The sequence below is a fragment of the Leuresthes tenuis genome, unplaced genomic scaffold (assembly GCF_036924035.1).
Source record: "Leuresthes tenuis unplaced genomic scaffold, fLeuTen1.0.hap1 SCAF_18, whole genome shotgun sequence".
NCBI lineage: Eukaryota > Metazoa > Chordata > Actinopteri > Atheriniformes > Atherinopsidae > Leuresthes > Leuresthes tenuis.
This window is the reverse complement of record NW_027325372.1, coordinates 1,802,863-1,820,179: the sequence shown is the minus strand read 5'-3', so window position 1 is coordinate 1,820,179 and position 17,317 is coordinate 1,802,863. Positions and strand designations below refer to the sequence as shown.

At 45.1% G+C, this 17,317-nt stretch overlaps 1 protein-coding gene across 1 annotated transcript; it reads right to left on the bottom strand.

Moving 5' to 3' along the window:
- Positions 1-35: 35 nt before the first annotated feature.
- Positions 36-17,056, bottom strand: LOC140275567 (sodium/hydrogen exchanger 3-like). The gene is made up of 16 exons (XM_072371082.1): positions 16,573-17,056; positions 6,148-6,450; positions 5,397-5,557; positions 3,607-3,685; positions 3,308-3,485; positions 2,910-3,130; positions 2,624-2,826; positions 2,449-2,538; positions 2,290-2,360; positions 2,079-2,208; positions 1,851-1,996; positions 1,534-1,657; positions 1,303-1,461; positions 983-1,025; positions 819-905; positions 36-742 (listed from the first exon to the last, which is right to left on the bottom strand). Exons 1-16 carry the CDS (start codon positions 17,027-17,029, stop codon positions 450-452), a joined length of 2,745 nt encoding a protein of 914 aa, XP_072227183.1. The 5' UTR covers positions 17,030-17,056; the 3' UTR covers positions 36-449.
- Between the last annotated feature and the right edge of the window lie 261 nt (positions 17,057-17,317).

Genomic DNA, 17,317 nt, shown 5'->3' with positions numbered 1-17,317 from the left:
AGTTCAGGTTTGAAACTTGACTCCACAGAAGCCGAAAGGTTTCCTTATTTTTATTTCTAAACCGCTTTAGAGACATTCAGTCAGTTACATAAAGTTTATAGATGTGCAGATCTCTGTGAATAAATATATAATCTCTCTATCGTACATGTTTAATATTGATCCTGCAGCTCTAAGAAAACACCAAGAAATTACAGAAACACAACTGATTTAGTTTCACTCGAATCATGAATCTTCCCTCCAATTGAAAAAGGTTTTTACTTCACATTCAGGAATGAGAAACTCCTTCAGCACCGTTTTCTCCTCGCCTGGATGACTCAGAACCAGAGTTCTTTGCTCTTAGGGGGATGAACTTGGAGCGAAGGTCTCCTGAGGACGGAGCGTCCTCTGCTCAGTGTTCTGAGAGGAGACGGTGCAAAGTCTGAGCTCAGTTTCTGAGGAGTGGGATCCTGCTACAGGCGATCGCCGTCTCTGTGAGGTGGCGGCGGCGGGGGAGGCAGCTGATCGTCCTCCGCCCGCTGCGCCGCAGGAGCGTCGGCCAACATGAAGGAGTCGTTGGACTGAGTGCTGACGCGGAGAGGAGCCAGGCGGTGGAGGTTTCCGGACGTCCACGGCAGCCTCACCTGAGCTCGCTGCGACGGCGCCACGGTGCTGCTGTCCAGCTCCGCCTCCGCCAGCCAGGGTGGGATCTGCAGCGATGCCGAGGGGTCCAGGTCCGGCATGAAGGCCGGGTTCTCAATTCCAGCTGTAAGAGACAGGAAGTGAGTGAGCTGGGGGGGGTTAGGGTTGCAGAGAAGACGAGCAGGTGATGGATTCTTTACCTCCTGCCCGGTAGGTGACTCTCATGGGGATGGACGTGCGGTACGGGTCGTATCCAGAAGCGCTGTCGCCTTCTGAGAACTCAAAATCTGCAGAGAGGAACGAGGGATTGTCTTACAAAACCTTCAAAGCTCTTCAGCACAGCAGGAGTTGTTAGGATACCGACCTTCGTCACCCGAGTAGCTGCTTTTATTCTTTCCATTCGGCATCTGCAACGAAAACAGGAGTCAGAATCATTCTGTTTTTCATCTGCAGATTCTGGGATCTTCAGTCTGAACTTTGAAATTCTTTGAAGAGCATTCCCACAAAGAATAAAACGACCTCAAAATAATGACCTTCAGAGGAGAAAACGTGAGTTTATTTAGTTATTCACAAGTGAAGAAACAAAAAGAAAGCAGGACCTGCTGCATGTGTGCACATACATCTGGAAACAGAACCCAGATGTGGGGTCAGAGTGTTTCTAACCTCTGAAAACGCCACACAAACCTTCTTCGGGTGCTTTGAGAGCGTCTTCGGTGGGGCCACGCCCATCTTTGCAGACTTGAAGGACTCCAGGCGACTCCTCATGGTCCTCTGGAAGATCTCCTGCACCTCGTTTTCATCCTTGTTGATATCGAAGTGGCTGCGGCTGTACCTGTGTCGATGCTTTAAAGCAGAAAACGAGTCATGAAAGCAGCGACGCTTTGGTCCTCCTTCCAGATGCACCTGTTGGCTTACCTGTTTCCGGCCCTTGTAGAGATGCTGCTGCAGGAGGTGGTGAGCGTTGACGTCCTCGGTTTCTCTCATTCCCGCCATGGTCTGCTCGTGCATTTCCAGGCTCACTGACGGCACTGGGTCTCTCCTGCAGGGAAAACCGGTCACATCAGCTCCTGGCTGAGCAGTAAAAGGTTGTGACTCCCTTTGGTCACTAGAGGACAGTGTCTGAGTGGCTCAAGCTTGATTTACAGCTCTGGCGTTTTGATTTTATATCTAAAAGCATTCAGCAGCAGAACAATAGAAGGACTCAGAGTAGCTTTAGTGATTCGTTTAATCACCTCGTCGCCGACATTGCTCCGTGTTCATCCGAAGTATCCGCCATGATGTCAGGCATAACCTCTGAGATGTCGTCTCCAAACTTCTTCTTGAAGTCGACAAAAGCGTTTTCGTTGCGGATGAACTCCAGAGAGCCTCTGCGCTCACCCTGAAACGACACAAGGCGAGGGCGTGCTTCACCACCTGGTGTCTGCCTCCTTTAACGCTCATTTGAGCAGAAGTACCCTCACCTCGGCCACGTAGCTCATAGCGTCCTTCAGGTTCAGCTGGTGGAAGACGGTGAAGAGGCGGTCCTGCTTCTTCCTCGCTGACGGCTTCATCAAAAACCACGACATCCACTTTTCCTCGAAGTTATTCCACCTTGGCAACAAGAGGAGAAGTCAGTGTGGCTTCAGTGAAGCTGTCCAGATATTCTCACTGATTTGCAGCATCTTAACCTACTTGTCCCTCATGTAGTTGTGTCCAATCTGTCCTGATATGTCTTCGATGGCAATCAGCATGTGATCAAACACCTAAAGCACAAAGAAATCCCAATCCGTATGAGCTGGACTCTGACGGTTCCCGTCTGAGAAAGGTTGGATATTTAATTCAGCCGTTTACCCTGTTCTGGACTTTTTCTACGAGCGTCAGCTCAGCCACGGCAGCCCTCTTGACTTTGAGCCACGTGACCAGAGGTTTCATCGTTAATCCCTGCAGCACCGTGCAAAATTTAAGCTTTTATGACAATAGAATAAAGCAGCAGCAAATAAATTAAATCAATATTATAACTGCTTACCTGAAGAATGACAGTGAAGTACACAACAATGAGAGTCGTGCACACCATCAGGTTCTTCTCCTTTATCTTGCTCTCATCCAGCATCGTAGCCAAACCATAAGCAACAGCCCCTCGCAGGCCACCGTAGCTCATTATCACCTGATCGATGAGCTCTATGGGGACCAGCCTGAACTTGTTCAAGATCCAGGTGAGGAAAAACACACCTGGAGGACACACACACGCCTGCTTTGTGACACGACTGCGCCGCGTTTCCACTGGAAACTCACAGCGAAGGAGAGAATCTCACCAATGAATCGATACACAAAGATGAAGAAGAGCGTGAGGAGGATGAAGCCCGTGTTCCACACCCAGATCGTCTTATCGATGGCGGAGATGCCGAGGAAGACAAAGATGATGGTTTCGGAGCCGTTGGCGAAAACCTTCATGGCGTACCTGACGGTGTTGACCGAATTCTCGTCCATGTTTGCGTTGATGTACTTCTGACAGCACATGGCGCAGAACAGGATCCTGAACACAGAAACATCTTTGATTCTTCCTCATCTAAAGATAACAGCAACACAGAGCCCAGAACCGCAGATTTGGACCCCATCAGGTGATTGGCGGCTGCCCACTCGCCATCATTCAAGGTCAAATTTGGGCCATATCTGAGCCAAACACTGACATTTCCTCTTGGTGGATACTCACGAAAGGATGGCAGACAGGGAGAGCATCTCGGCTGTCAGGTAGGCCAAGTATCCCAGGACGAAGATGAAGCCGGGCTCAATTATCTGGATGTTTTTGGTGCATCTGGTCAAAAGAGCGATCAGCAGGCCAAACACGAAGCCGACGAGGGAACCGCCGAACGCCACCACAAAGAAGGAAACTGAGGAAGGAGAGTAAGCCTCCAGTAAGCGTTCAGCCTCCCCAGCAAACCTCAGCCTGTCCAGGACTGGATCACGGTACACCTCACGCGCTCCTCATTAAAGGCTGAATGAATTACTCACTTATTCCTTTAATGATCTCGACTGCATCGATTTGGGATCCTCCAAGTGACACGAAAGCATCAAAGACATTAAAGAGCACCTAAGAGAAGAAAATTCGTTCTCCGGTTAGAAACATAAAAAAATCCTAACTGGTCTCCTAACTGGTCTCCAAACTGGTCTCCAAACTGGTCTCCAAACTGGTCTCCAAACTGGTCTCCAAACTGGTCTCCAAACTGGTCTCCAAACTGGTCTCCAAACTGGTCTCCAAACTGGTCTCCTAACTGGTCTCCTAACTGGTCTCCTAACTGGTCTCCTAACTGGTCTCCTAACTGGTCTCCTAACTGGTCTCCTAACTGGTCTCCTAACTGGTTTCCTAACTGGTTTCCTAACTGCTCTCCTAACTGGTTTCCTAACTGGTCTCCAGCCTGTGAAACCTCTGCAGATGGTCCAGAACGCGGCGGTGCGTCTGGTCTTGGATCAGCCTAAAAGAACACGTCCCCCCTCTGTTCATTGAGCTCCTCTGGCTGCCCTTAGCCGCCCGCATCAGATCCAAGTCCCTGATGTTAGCTACAAAGAGCTTAATGGAACGGCTCCATCTACTTGAATGCTCTTGCAAAGGCTTCTGTCCCAACTGGGTCCCTCCGTTGGTCCCAGGATTGTCGTCTAGCAGCTCCTACACCACGCCTAAGACAATCCAAACTCTGTTCATGTGTCGTCCCACGATGGTGGAATGACCTACCGAGCGCTACCAGAACAGGGGCGTCCCTGTCTATCTTCAGGAAGCTCCTGAAAACCCAGCTCTAAGAGAGCATCTCCTATCCCAGCACTTACCTTGTACTTCCCTCCCCCCTCTATCTCTGCACTTTATCTTTCTGCTCTTCCTTCTATGCCTGCACCCTATCTCTACTCTGTCCCCTCTGACAGAGTCGGACTCCTGGGTTCCTTCTATGGAGCTTATTGTTAGCTTTTTATAAAGCTGTTATATCTTCATTTGTAAGTCGATTTGGATAAAAGCGTCTGATAAATACAGAAACAGAAACTCTATGCTTGACCGAATAGTTCATAACACATTTTTTCTGCAGTTATTTCAGTTTTACTCTGACTTTAAGGTCAATATTGAGAATCCTGGCACCCAAAAGAAAATCCTCGGTGCAAGTAGGACCCGAAAATTAGCCAAAATTCTACAAGAAAAGGTCACATTTTGTCTAAAAATGGATTTGTCAACCAACATTTCACAATGATGTGGTTGATGATGCGCCTTTGTGACAACATCTGCACTGAAATAAACCAAATAACTGCGAAAACGTGAAAAATAAAGTCTTTCTGCACTTCCTTCTATGCCTGCACCCTATCTCTACTCTGTCCCCTCTGACAGAGTCGGACTCCTGGGTTCCTTCTATGGAGCTTATTGTTAGCTTTTTATAAAGCTGTTATATCTTCATTTGGATAAAAGCGTCTGATAAATACAGAAACAGAAACATAAAGTGCATTGATTCTTACAGGAAACAAAGTATAACGAAGAATGTGAGCATTACTGTGCTTTTTTCATACCGACCCAGCTTTTTGTGGGTTTGGGTTGTTCATGAGCTTTTTACTTCCTCCCACTTCATGCTGTTTCAGCATTGAACCAGGAGTAGATTCCTGATCCCTAAAAGCAATACTTTAGGGAACTAAAAGGCCCCTAAACCATCAGTAAAGATAAAGATGCTCACTTTACAGAGCAGAACGCCTTCGAGTGGACGGAAGTGACGGAAAACTCACTTGTGCGGCTTCTTCTAACAACAAGGACCAAAGCAAAGCGGAATACGAACCACTGTCACGCCGTCGTTGAGCAGCGACTCTCCGAACACCAAGATGAAGAGCACCTCGTTGACGTGGACTTGCTCGAACACAGCGATGACGGCGACTGGGTCCACGGCAGCAATCAGGCTGCCGAACAGGAGATACTGCAGCAGGCCGATGTCCAGGTCGCCTGCAGAGAGGGAAAAACAGGAGGTCTGACCACATTTACGATATCTTCAGGTTAAAATCTGGAATATTTCACATTTACTGACAAAACAGGATTAAAAACAGTAAATGATGGCCTCGGATTTGACTGGCGAACACTCTGGTATACAGAGGAGTTCAAGGTGCCTCAGATTCTACATCCCAGGCTGATGCTGACCCCCCTCTGAGTATGTTGGTGGTGTCTGTTTATGTTTAAGTATTCAGCAGACGCTTTTATCCAAAGCGACTTACAGGCAGGGTAAGGGGGTTTTGCCTAAGGACCCCTACTGGAGGTAATACCTTTCATGCAGGAGATTTGAACTCAGGTCTCCCACATGGAAGGTGGCAATCATACCACTAAACTATCCAGTCCCTGGCACAAAATAAAGCTAAAAAGCTTCTGTTAGGTGTGCATGAGGTTAAAGGGGACATACTGTGCTTTTTAGGCCCTTTTTTTCTCTTATTGAGAGAAAGTAGGGTAAGGGGGTCTTGCCTAAGGATCCCTACTGGAGGTAATACCTTTCATGCAGGGGATTTGAACTCTGGCACAAAATAAAGCTAAAAAGCTTCTGTTACCCATGGCTCCTCCTTTGTGACACCCCCACAGCGACAGCCCCAAGCTGGCGGCGTTCCAGCAGGTCCCGATGATGGCGTAGACCAGGATGGCCCCCATGTTGCTGAAGAAGAGCTTGTTGGGCATGCCGTAGCCCGCGTCCAGGATGACTTGAGGCAGCAGGAAGAAGAAGAAAACCGTGGGGTTCAGCGTGAAGGTCTGCACCTTGTCTGCACCCCAGATCATCGCCCCCAGGATGAAGCCGAAGCAGATGAGCAGGGCGCTCTCGGGGATGATGCTGGTCACATGATGGTTGGACTCGATGACTGAGAGAAGAAGACGGATACTTTTTAGGTTAATGCCCTTTGGTTTTATGGGCTCTTGTTTTGGCATCTCTGATTCTCTAGAGGACCCCGATGTTTCTCCCCTACAGCTCACCTTCAGTTGGATGTCTTCCATCAGCTAATTAAAGCTAACTTTTGCCTCCTGAGGCCTTTGTGTCTGAACTCAATAACCAATAAGTCTGTATTCAGGTTGTGGCTGGATGACTTTTAAGCTTGCACTGTAACTAAACCATGAATATAAAACTCGTGTGAGGTTGCAAAATGTGCAAATGATCAACAGTTGGTCTCAGAAAGCATCACTTTGTTCTGAGCATATGATTAACCAGCACAGAGAGGGCCGATGAATTCTTTGAGCGGAACTAAAGACAGACTTTTGCTTCAGGTTACAGATGAATATCTAATAATAAAACCCACTGAAGCATTGCATTACAGCCACTTATGAGACACTTATTCCTTTTTTCCAACCCAATCTCAATACTTTCCACTCGGTTAGTTGAAGATTAAAGACACTTTGATCTGTTAAACTGCATTTTAGAGCAGTTTTATGTGTCTGCATAAAATATTCAGAAGATGCTTCCGAACTTTTGCATTTGGAGTTCAAAACATGAACTTCTAAGATGTGAAGAAGTGATTTCAGCAGAAAGATGTAAAAATAGCATAAATTCTTCTGTTCCCTGGAACAACAAGCTGATAACAGAGCAGCAGCCGCCGGCTGATTGCTACATAATAGAGACTCGTCACAAAAGTCCCGAGCAGCCCTCATTTCTTTCTGACTTTCCTGCAATCTTTTAAAGTGGTCTTGACCTCTGACCTATGAATCATTCAAGCAGAAAAAAGGCTCCTAACTCAAGGGATGAACCAGTGTTGTGTCGACACAGAACAGACAACTTAGCAAAGAAGCCATTTTAAACTGGATCTTTAGGCACTTTGTCACAAAGACACATCATTTGTTCCCATTTCTTTAGCTGCATCTATGAAAAACAGCAAAGAAAACACAGTTTGACAGACAGAAAATAGGATTTCTGCAGCAACAAGGTGATTCCCAAAGAGCTATTAGCTGAAAACTTGGCATATCTCAGCATGGTGTGCAGTGTGTCCTTAAAACATTTGAGGAAACTGGACAAGTGGAGGACAAAAGAAGAAGTGTCAGGCCTAAAAAACTATCTCCAGCAGATGAACAGGATCTGAAAGTGATGTCCTTAAGAAAGAGGAAAAAATCCAGCTGTGACCTGACAGGACCTGAGAGATGCATCTGGACCTTCAGCTGATCCATCTACTGTTGGCCCAAGCCTCATCAGAAATGGGCTCCATGGAAGGGTGGCTGTCAAGAAGCCGTTCTTAAGGAAGGGAAACAGGGAGAAAAGGCTGAGCTGTGCCAAATGACACAAGAAGTGGACTGAAAATCAGTGGCAACAGGTCTTATGGAGGGATGAATCCTCCCCAGAGCCCGGACCTCAACATTATTGAAGCAGTGTGGGATCATCTGACAGAGAACGGAACAAAAGGCAGCCCACATCCAAAGAAGAGCTTTGGGATGTCCTTCAAGAAGCCTGGAGAACTATTCCTGAAGACTCCTTAAAGAAATGACAGAAAGCTTGTCTCAGAGGGTTCAGGCTGAGTTGGAGAATAAAGGAGCTCAGACCAGAGATTCACTTTAAAGCTGCTGAGAACTGAGAAAAAACTCTGTTTCTGCCTCAGATTCTGGGTTTATGTTCATGTTTGATCATGTTTCAGTGAATCTCTGCAGCTGTTTTTCTGTTTTTATGGAAATAAGTAAAGAAATGAAGCTGATCAGTTCTATAATTTTCTTTCTTCAGAGCCTGTGTTGCCAGCTGATCAAGCAGATCAGCTGGGATTTAGCACATTAATACGATGTTTGAGAAGCATTTAATCCTGAATGTTTAGTATCAAACAAACTCTTCAGATTAGAATTTAAAAGAACTAAAGTTTATCACAAATTGTCCTCTTTTAAAGGAAAAGGGAAGAAAACATTGTACTGTTTTATGAGTCGTTCGTTCTCACAAGTGGAGCCGTTTTACAGAGTCTGTGATAAGAGGACAACTTTGTATTCACTTCAACTAAAGTTTCATCTCCTTCCACTGAACAATTTCTCAAACTGCAACATTTAAACAATGTAAGAAGTCCCTCCGACGGGCTTCACACACTTCTCATCAGCCGAGTCCATGAGAAAACTGCGTTACATACCCAGTTTACCCAAAAAAGACACCAAGACCCATAACGCAACGAGGTATGGGACCTCCACATGGTGCCAGTGAAAGGAGACGATGGGGATTCCTGTGATGCTGGAGCCGTGTTCGGTGCGATTCGGGCCGGACTTCGGATCCCGATGCGTAATCGCTGCTTCAGGCTTCGCCGACGACACGAAGCAGAACAGGAACACTGACCCCAGCAGCCAGAGGCGCACATATCCGCAGCGCCGCATCAGATAAAGTAGATAAAACAAGCAGACTGGAAATAGTTGAGTACAGCTGTGAGGACCCAAGGCCGGACTGGGCTGCCGGACAGACTCACACCTCTTTTCTCTCCTTTGTGCTTCCTCAGTCTTACTCTTGTTTACTATTACTTGTCACAATCTTTTTATTCGCCCCCTGCATCCTCATTCTCACAGCAGGAACTTAAAAAGAGTCCAAAACCTGGACTCAGCCTTTTATACACAAACATGAGTCTATGACTGGCCGTGTGTGAGATGGGAGAATTAAAGGGGGAGTAACGGATGCCAGAGAGGTCTCTGGTTATTCAGTCACACTGGAGTCATTGCTTTCTTTGTGCTTTCCGGTCCCGAACACATCTACCCTGGTGTGTTATGACACATTTTCTGTGTGATGGAGCAGAGGTCGTATGACGGCTGCACCTGAGTGTGTTTGGAAGCATTTGCAACAGCTTCATGCCTCAGTAATGATTGACGCAGACGTTTCTCAATCTTGGTTAAAGACTCTCTACAGATGAGGGGAACGAGTGACACATCAAACATTCCCTAAAATAAACCGAAACTATTATCTGGTGCAAGAGAGGCTGATTTAGTTTGTTGACTTCTACTACGTCACCACAGCCTGATTTATTCCATTTCTCTGTTTATTTCATGTTAGACCGAATGAACTCAACATATTTTATCTCATCAGCTTCACTTCATCTGTTAACAAACATCATTTTTACACCTCAGACCTGCAGCATCCCATAAAGTCAGTGAATCTTTTCCCACTTTGTTTCCTTCTGCCAACACTTAAAGCCGTTCTGACTCTGAGGAAACCAGGTGATGCAGAGTTCCAGCTGTTATTTTGTCCCATTCCTCCTTAAACAGGTCTTAAGGTGTGCAGCAGTGCGGGGGGGTGGTTGTTTCTCTGCTGGGGACAGGTCAGGACTGCAGGCAGCCAGTCCAGCACCCGTACCTCTTCTTCCTCAGCCAGGCCTTTGGACTGTGGCAGAATGTGGTTTTCCATGGTCTGCTTGAACAATGCTGGGACGTCCCAGGAAAAGATGTGGCCTTGAAGGCAGCATATGTTGCTGTAAAATCTCAGTGAGCTTTTCTGCATTAATGCTGCCGTCACAGAAGTGGAAATGAGCTTTGCCCCCTGATCCAACCCCATACCATCACAGAGCCTGGCTGCAGGGACTGGTTGCTGACAGCAGGCTGGATGCGGCTTTTGCTCTTTGCTCCATTTCTTCCAACAAAGATGTGGAATACTGATGGGTCTGACCACAGCACACGTTTCCACCGTGTGACGGTCCATCCCAGACGCCTCCGAGCCCAGAGAAGTGGACGCCGCCTCTGGACGAAGTTAACAAAACTGTAATACAGAAATGAACGTGTGCTATAGCTCTGTTAGCTCATAGCTCTGTTAGCTCATAGCTGCTGTTATGTGGCTACTTGCAGCTATAGGAGAGCTAACGGAGGGATTTCTACACAGGCACTCTACTGGGACCACTTCATCCACACGCCCCCCTGCAGCACAGTTTATTCACTCCGTGCTCTGTGACAGTCGGCTAACTTCACACAGAGTTTGCTGCTGATAGTTTTGTGCAACATGGCAGGATATTTATCAGATTTTGACGACGTGGAAGACAACTTTGAGTAAGATGGACGTTCTTACCGGAGTGAATAAACTGTGCTGCAGGGGGGCGTGTGGATGAAGTGGTCCCAGTAGAGTGCCTGTGTAGAAATCCCTCTTATTTAGAGGCTGCATCCTCTAAGCCCCGTTCTCTCCGTTATATGGATCTCAAGTTATCTAAATATCTTCCGAAGGACGCCGACTTTTACCAAACTGTTCTCGGTGAGCAGATAATAAGGTTTTATTTAAGGTTTTAGAGTCAGTTTTATCTAAGGTTTAAAAATACCGGAGTTCCCCTTTAAGACGTGTCCACAGTTCAGTCATCACATTCCTCCAACACAATATCACGTAACCATGACCTAACTATGTCCCTCCTTCTGTTATGGACCCACGCCCAAATCTTAGTAACATCATGACGACACTTTGGTGTCTTGTGATGACAAAATAAAACATTTTCAGCTGTTTTACCAAATTACAGCCTGTTTTATATGTAAAACCTGTAATTACAAATAAATAAAAACCCAAACATTGGCCTCAGGTTGTGATACTGATGTCTATCAGTCAAAACTAGTCACAAAGCTGTTAAAGAAACATATCGAGCAGTCCCCCTACATATAAGTAAATATATATTCATTTATCTGTTTATTCTGTCTCCAGGTTTAGATTAAATTATTAATATTAATATTTTTATGTGCTTTGACTGATTAGAGACCACAGAGGAGTTTGGAGGGTGTAAAACATGCAAATAAAGACCTCTGCCATTCAAGATGAGCTTTCATGTGTTTTCTTTGTTCTTTTGTTAATAAAACATTGATTTAAGAATCATTTCTGTCTGTTTTTATATTCAAATTTCACAGTTTTTCTTTGAATAATTTAGAAACACCAGTAAACATGTTTTTTTCCTGTAATTCAGAAAAAAAACCCATAAAGTTTTGATTATTTCATTCAGAAATAGATACTGACACACTCTAGACCTCCCACTAAAAACTGCGCTTCCCAAAGTCAGTAAAAACATGGAAAGGGGTGTGAAAAGTAGATATTTCCAAGAATAAAGCTAAGCCTCAACATTGTGATTATGATCCAGTCAGAAATAGACATAAACAGCTGATAAAGTGGCTCAATGACTAATAAATGCTGCATAAAAAGCAGGAAGTTCTGAACCTCAAAATATCCAAATGAGATAAATGAGACTCAACTGAAAAGCTCTTTTCTCTGGTTTACCTGACTGCACAAAACTTATTAAACAACATATCTATTTAATATCGTATCACGTCCTTTTCAAACATGCTTCTGGGATCAAATACAAAATGAATGTATGAATCAGAATAAACTTTCTCAGCCTCAGACCTTTCGTCTTTGTTCTATCTTGAGTTAAATATCAGATTTGAAGGCTTCTGTCCTTTCACTTTTCCACAGACGGGGTTTGTTGTCTTCGGCCAACAGTCCCGTCCTGTTTGGGCTGAACAAAGGGACAATGGGCTCGTTAGATGGACCGGTTTCACACAGGACTTTTGTCTTAAATAAGAAACGTTTAAATTCGGTCTGGAGCCGCACATTTCAGCTAAATCTGAAACTTCCTGCAGTTATAATCACTAAGTTTGTTTCAGCTGCACAGTACCTGACGGACATTAGAGTTTGAGGTGTTTTAAAAGCTGTAAATCATCCTTATAAGAGCGTTTAGCTGCACAGCCAAGCGTGAACACCCCTTTCAGCCTTATTAACAAATGACCTAATATGTCCTGCCAAACAGCAGCTAATGTTTTAACTTGTACCTTCCAGTCATTGTATACTGGAGGGAGGTGAACTTCATGGTGAAAAGGAGGTCAGACGGAGGTTGTTTGCAGCCTGAGAGCTACTGTTTCCAACTCATTTAATGTGTCACCTGTGAGCTCACCTGACAAATGGAAAAGGACTTAAGGCAGATAAGATGAGATTTCACTAAAAATTAGCACTTTGTAGACGCTGCTAGCATTCTGGGGTCTGAGGTAAAATGATCGAAACAACAGAAAACACGTTCAGTCACAGTGAACGTGAAGAGATGTGGAGGAATTAAACTTTAACTGGTTATAAAAGCCTGTTGGAGACGACAGGAAGCCTCAGATAAGCGTTTACTGTTCATCAACTAACGAGGAGGAGCGGATCAAAGGAAGTACTGTGAGCCTGAGAAGAGGAAACATGATCAGGAGAAATGCGACGCCACCGTCTGCACAACATTTACAGTTTGTGCATTAGTTTCAGCTGATTTACACTGATTTACACTAAATTAAACCCGTTCTTTAGCTTCGTGGCTTCCTTTCTGAATCTATCTGTGGCTCCTGATGGCCGCCCTCTCTGACTTTGGTTCTGTTGGAGGTTTCTTCTTGGTGAAGGTGATTTCCTGCTCCAGATTCTCTACTTGGCCACATTTTATTTGGCTTCTCTGTGACATAAATCAGTTTAATTTGTGCCTTTATCGCGCGGCTCATCTAAAGGGGGAACCAAGCAGTTTCCATATCCATACTTAGCAGTAAGTTTTCCTTTTTCTCAGGTAATCATGACTCAACATGTGGCAAACAGAGGCAAGTTTGTTATTGAAGTAGGTTATTTCAGCAGGGAGTTTGATGAAGGAGGTTAAATGACACCTTTATTTATCGACTGACTACTTCGATAATTAGAGACGAGCCTTGTTTTTATTCTAGTATTTCCAGAGTCAAAACTTTACGTGTCAAAAATAAGAAAAAGCAAATATTAAGACCGTTTCGCGCCTTATTTTTAAAAAATCTGACCCTGTGGGATGTAGTGACATCTAGTGACTCAAATGGCAAACAGCAGCCAAGTCAACAATCCCTCACTTAAATCTGTGGCTGCACAACCACAGAAGAAGAACCACTTTAAAGCCAGTGTTCGATTGGTCCTTTCTGGGATACTGTTGTTTCTGAGCATCTGTGGATTAAAAACATGTCGTTCTTAAGAAACAAAAACACCGTTAATGTCATTCTGCACCGATAAAAACTTAAATGTCGGAGCAAATTTAACTGGACTGGTATTCTATGCAAGAAAAAATGCCTTTTTGATGTGCTTTTTCTTCATCTATAATATCTCTGATGGGTTTCTGGGTTTCAGCTCTGAGATCTTCACTCACATCCTCTAAAGCAGTGGTTCCCAACTGGTCCGGCTCCAGGTCCCACCATCATTTGTTCTAGACAAGCTGCGACCCAGGAACATTTTTAACACCTCAAATTTCTTTAATGAAAACATGTTGCAGTTTGAACCTGACATAAAATAAAATATCAGTGTGTCAATAGACACGAAGTTCAAGTTTAACGATAAACAAATAAAAGAGTGTGACGTAGAGAGGAAAAAGTCCCTTTAACACTCAAGCGGCTGCTTTTTAATTCAAAATCAAAACGTGCATCGAGGTCGTTTCCCTTTGTCCTCAATATAAGAAAATCCATATTTCCATATTAAAATCCACGGTCACTGTCATACGAAAACAAACCGTAGCTTTTCTTCTATCTGTGAAATGGAGTCGATTAGCATCACAGGGCATCGTCGCCACCTACTGTTTAGGAGTGTGAACAGCAGCCATTCTGAGCCCTTCAAAATTAAAGCATTTGGTCATTTTACTGAACTTTTTTTTTCCCCCAGTCAGAGTCTGGCGACCCATTGAAAACGGGTCCGCGACCCACAAGTGGGAATCTCTACTTGGCCACATTTTATTTGGCTTCTCTGTGACATAAATCAGTTTAATTTGTGCCTTTATCGCGCGGCTCATCTAAAGGGGGAACCAAGCAGTAAGTTTTCCTTTTTCTCAGGTAATCATGACTCAACATGTGGCAACCAGAGGCAAGTTTGTTATTGAAGTAGGTTATTTAAGCAGGGAGTTTGATGAAGGAGGTTAAATGACACGTTTATTTATCGACTGACTACTTCGATAATTAGAGACGAGCTTTGTTTTTAACCCTAACCTGACATAAAATAAAATATCAGTGTGTCAATAGACACGAAATTCAAGTTTAACGATAAACAAAAGCAAATAAAAGAGTGTGACGGTCACTCTCATAGGAAAACAAACCGTAGCTTTTCTTCCATCTGTGAAATGGAGTCGATTAGCATCACAGGGCATCGTCGCCACCTACTGTTTAGGAGTGTGAACAGCAGCCATTCTGAGCCCTTCAAAATTAAAGCATTTGGTCATTTTACTGACCTTTTTTTTTCCCCAGTCAGAGTCTGGCGACCCATTGAAAACGGGTCCGCGACCCACTTTTGGGTCCGCGACCCACCGGTTGGGAACCACTGCTCTAAAGCGGACCCAAAACTCACTGAACGACCTGCAGAATAACAGAAGAGGTCAGCTGCATGTGTCCGATGTCACAGTCTGCTTCTCCACATCCTGCATCACTTAAACCAGGTTCCCATATTTATGCCATCGGACACACACACAAACACACACTCATTCATTTACATTGTCCACAAAGTCGCGACCTTCTTGCATCTGTTGTGTACACACGGCCAATGACAATGTTCAGAGATCATACAGGACAAGATGTGTTCTTCCTGTGGTGGGAGGTCAGAGCCAAAGTTCGGCATCTTTTCTACGCCTGGAGATGAAAGATGATTTGTTTTCCCACAGAGATGCTCGAATAAACAGAATAAGTCTGGAGGATATCTCTGTTTTAGAGCATTTCAAGTCGCAGTGATACTGAATAACAGGAGAAAAGTGTATCTTTAAGGTAAATTTGTTGCTCAAAAACGTCTTATTAGCATAATTTTAAAGTTGCAGCAACAGCCTGCTGATTAACTTAGACTTAAAGAAACATAATGTGTTGATTAGTGAGAATTTAAGGTGCTTCTGGGCAGATTTAGTTTCCTTTAAATGACGGTTTGCTGTGCAGCTGAAGAGGTTGACTTCACATCTAAATAGTGGCATCAATCCTTTGTTTGCTCACTCAACATGAACACAGATACTGAGGCCAACCGGAGTAAAGTTAATCATGAATCACTCTTTATGTCCCTTTAAGCTTTACTGGTGTATATTTCTGTCTGGTACAAGTTTAAGAAAGGAGCACCGTGTAAAAGTCTGGCACCAAAAGAGAGCTGTTAGATAATTTTTAACACTGCTTTGGACCTTGATCGGCTCATTAGGGCTGTGGATAGTTTGGTCATTGTTGGGACAGGCCAGGTCAAGCTTAATAAAACTCCTGAAAACCTTTCCCAACCGCCTCCTCTAAGCCTCTGTCCTGCACTCTGAGAATCAAATGAACTGATATCCACAAAGAAAGAGGCGCTAAACTGGAGCGTTTTCAGCTGAGGAACAGTTCAAATCCAGTTGATGAGCCCTGAAAGAGCAAGAAAACTAAAATAAATGCTCAAAGTGCTGTGAGAGAGCTTCAGGAAGACCGATCAGACTCTATAACACCACCACACCATTCAACATCAGAAGTTTGGCTGTGAAGATCAAAACTAGCTATAAATGCTGTCTTTGATTGTGGAAGCAAACGTTACAGCGTCTGTCTGTCAAAGGGTGAAAAGAGGAGGATCATCCCAAACTAATCTGCTGCAGGTCTGCTGTCACAGTCCCTAAACATCATCAGCATCATGAGGAAAAACAAGGAAATGAGACTAAAACCAAAGACAGTTTACAGGAAGAGTGAAAATCCCAACAATGAGCCGTCATTAACCAGTTCTATTGGATTCCTCTCAGATCTGAGTGCTGCGAACGGATCAATATTCTGATGCTTTAAACTTCTAACTCAACTATTAACTCAAGACAAAAGGTCAAAAAGAGAAAAGATAGATAATGCACAGACTCTGTGGTGATTTAGCTTTCCTTTACTGAACTGAAAGCTGCTCTGATTGGACAAAAACTACTCATGACAAAGACTGCAGTCACTAATAATCCTGATCAGTTTGGACTGAGAAGGCTGAGGTGAAGGAGTGGGAAAAATAACAGTTGGACTCATCAACAGGTTGCTTTTTATCACAAATATACGTTTAAAGGTGCTGATCTGTGTTAAAGACACGTGAAAATCAGGACCGGTCAGCCCTCTGGACTCACTGAGTTTGCAGATCCAGGAGACCAGGATCCACAGGGCCACCAGGTATGGAGTGGTGACATGGTGCCACTTCCAGGTCACAATTGGCAGGGTGGTGATAGGCTCTCCTCCGTGGCCATCGCCGTGGCCATCGCCGTGGCCATCGCCGTGGCCATCGCCGTGGCCATCGCCGTGGCCAGAGTCGCCATGACCAGAGTCGCCATCACTACTTTCACCGGTTGTGTCCCCGTGGTCGCTGCCCGAGTCCCCGTGGTCGCTGTCCCCGTGGTCGCTGCCCGAGTCCCCGTGGTCGCTGTCCCCGTGGTCGCTGTCCCCGTGGTCGCTGCCCCCGTGGTCGCTGTCCCCGTGGTCCCTACTTGGCGTACCGTCATGTGACGTGTCCCCACTGGCCAGACTCGGGCTTCTGGACACCGTCAGCAACACACAGAAGAAAAGTGCGAACCTCCAAGCCGCCGCCATGTTTTGGAATGACTTCAGAAACTTTGTGGACGCCGCTCTGCGCTCAGGTCAACCCGTCATATCCTGCCTCTCACATCTTCGTCTGACCGGAGCATGATGAGCCCTCCTCATGTCTGTCAGGGATCCAGTTTTCCCAGCAGGTGAAGCTCAGCCCATTCTGATGCTCACCTGTCTCCGCCCACTTTGCACCCAGATCGGCTCGTTTGACCACTTTACTCAAAGGGAGGTTTGATTCTCTTGTCTTTTCATTTGCAGCTGTGAATGAGTACATTCTCACTAAAACCTCCG

Coding starts and splice junctions, on each gene's coding strand:
- LOC140275567 (XM_072371082.1), bottom strand. CDS start 17,029: ATGGCGGCGGCTTGGAGGTTCGCACTTTTCTTCTGTGTGTTGCTGACG. Junction 6,451..16,572: donor CTCCTGGATCTGCAAACTCA/GTGAGTCCAGAG, acceptor TTCTTCTCTCAG/TCATCGAGTCCAACCATCAT. Junction 1,462..1,533: donor TCTACAAGGGCCGGAAACAG/GTAAGCCAACAG, acceptor TCTGCTTTAAAG/CATCGACACAGGTACAGCCG.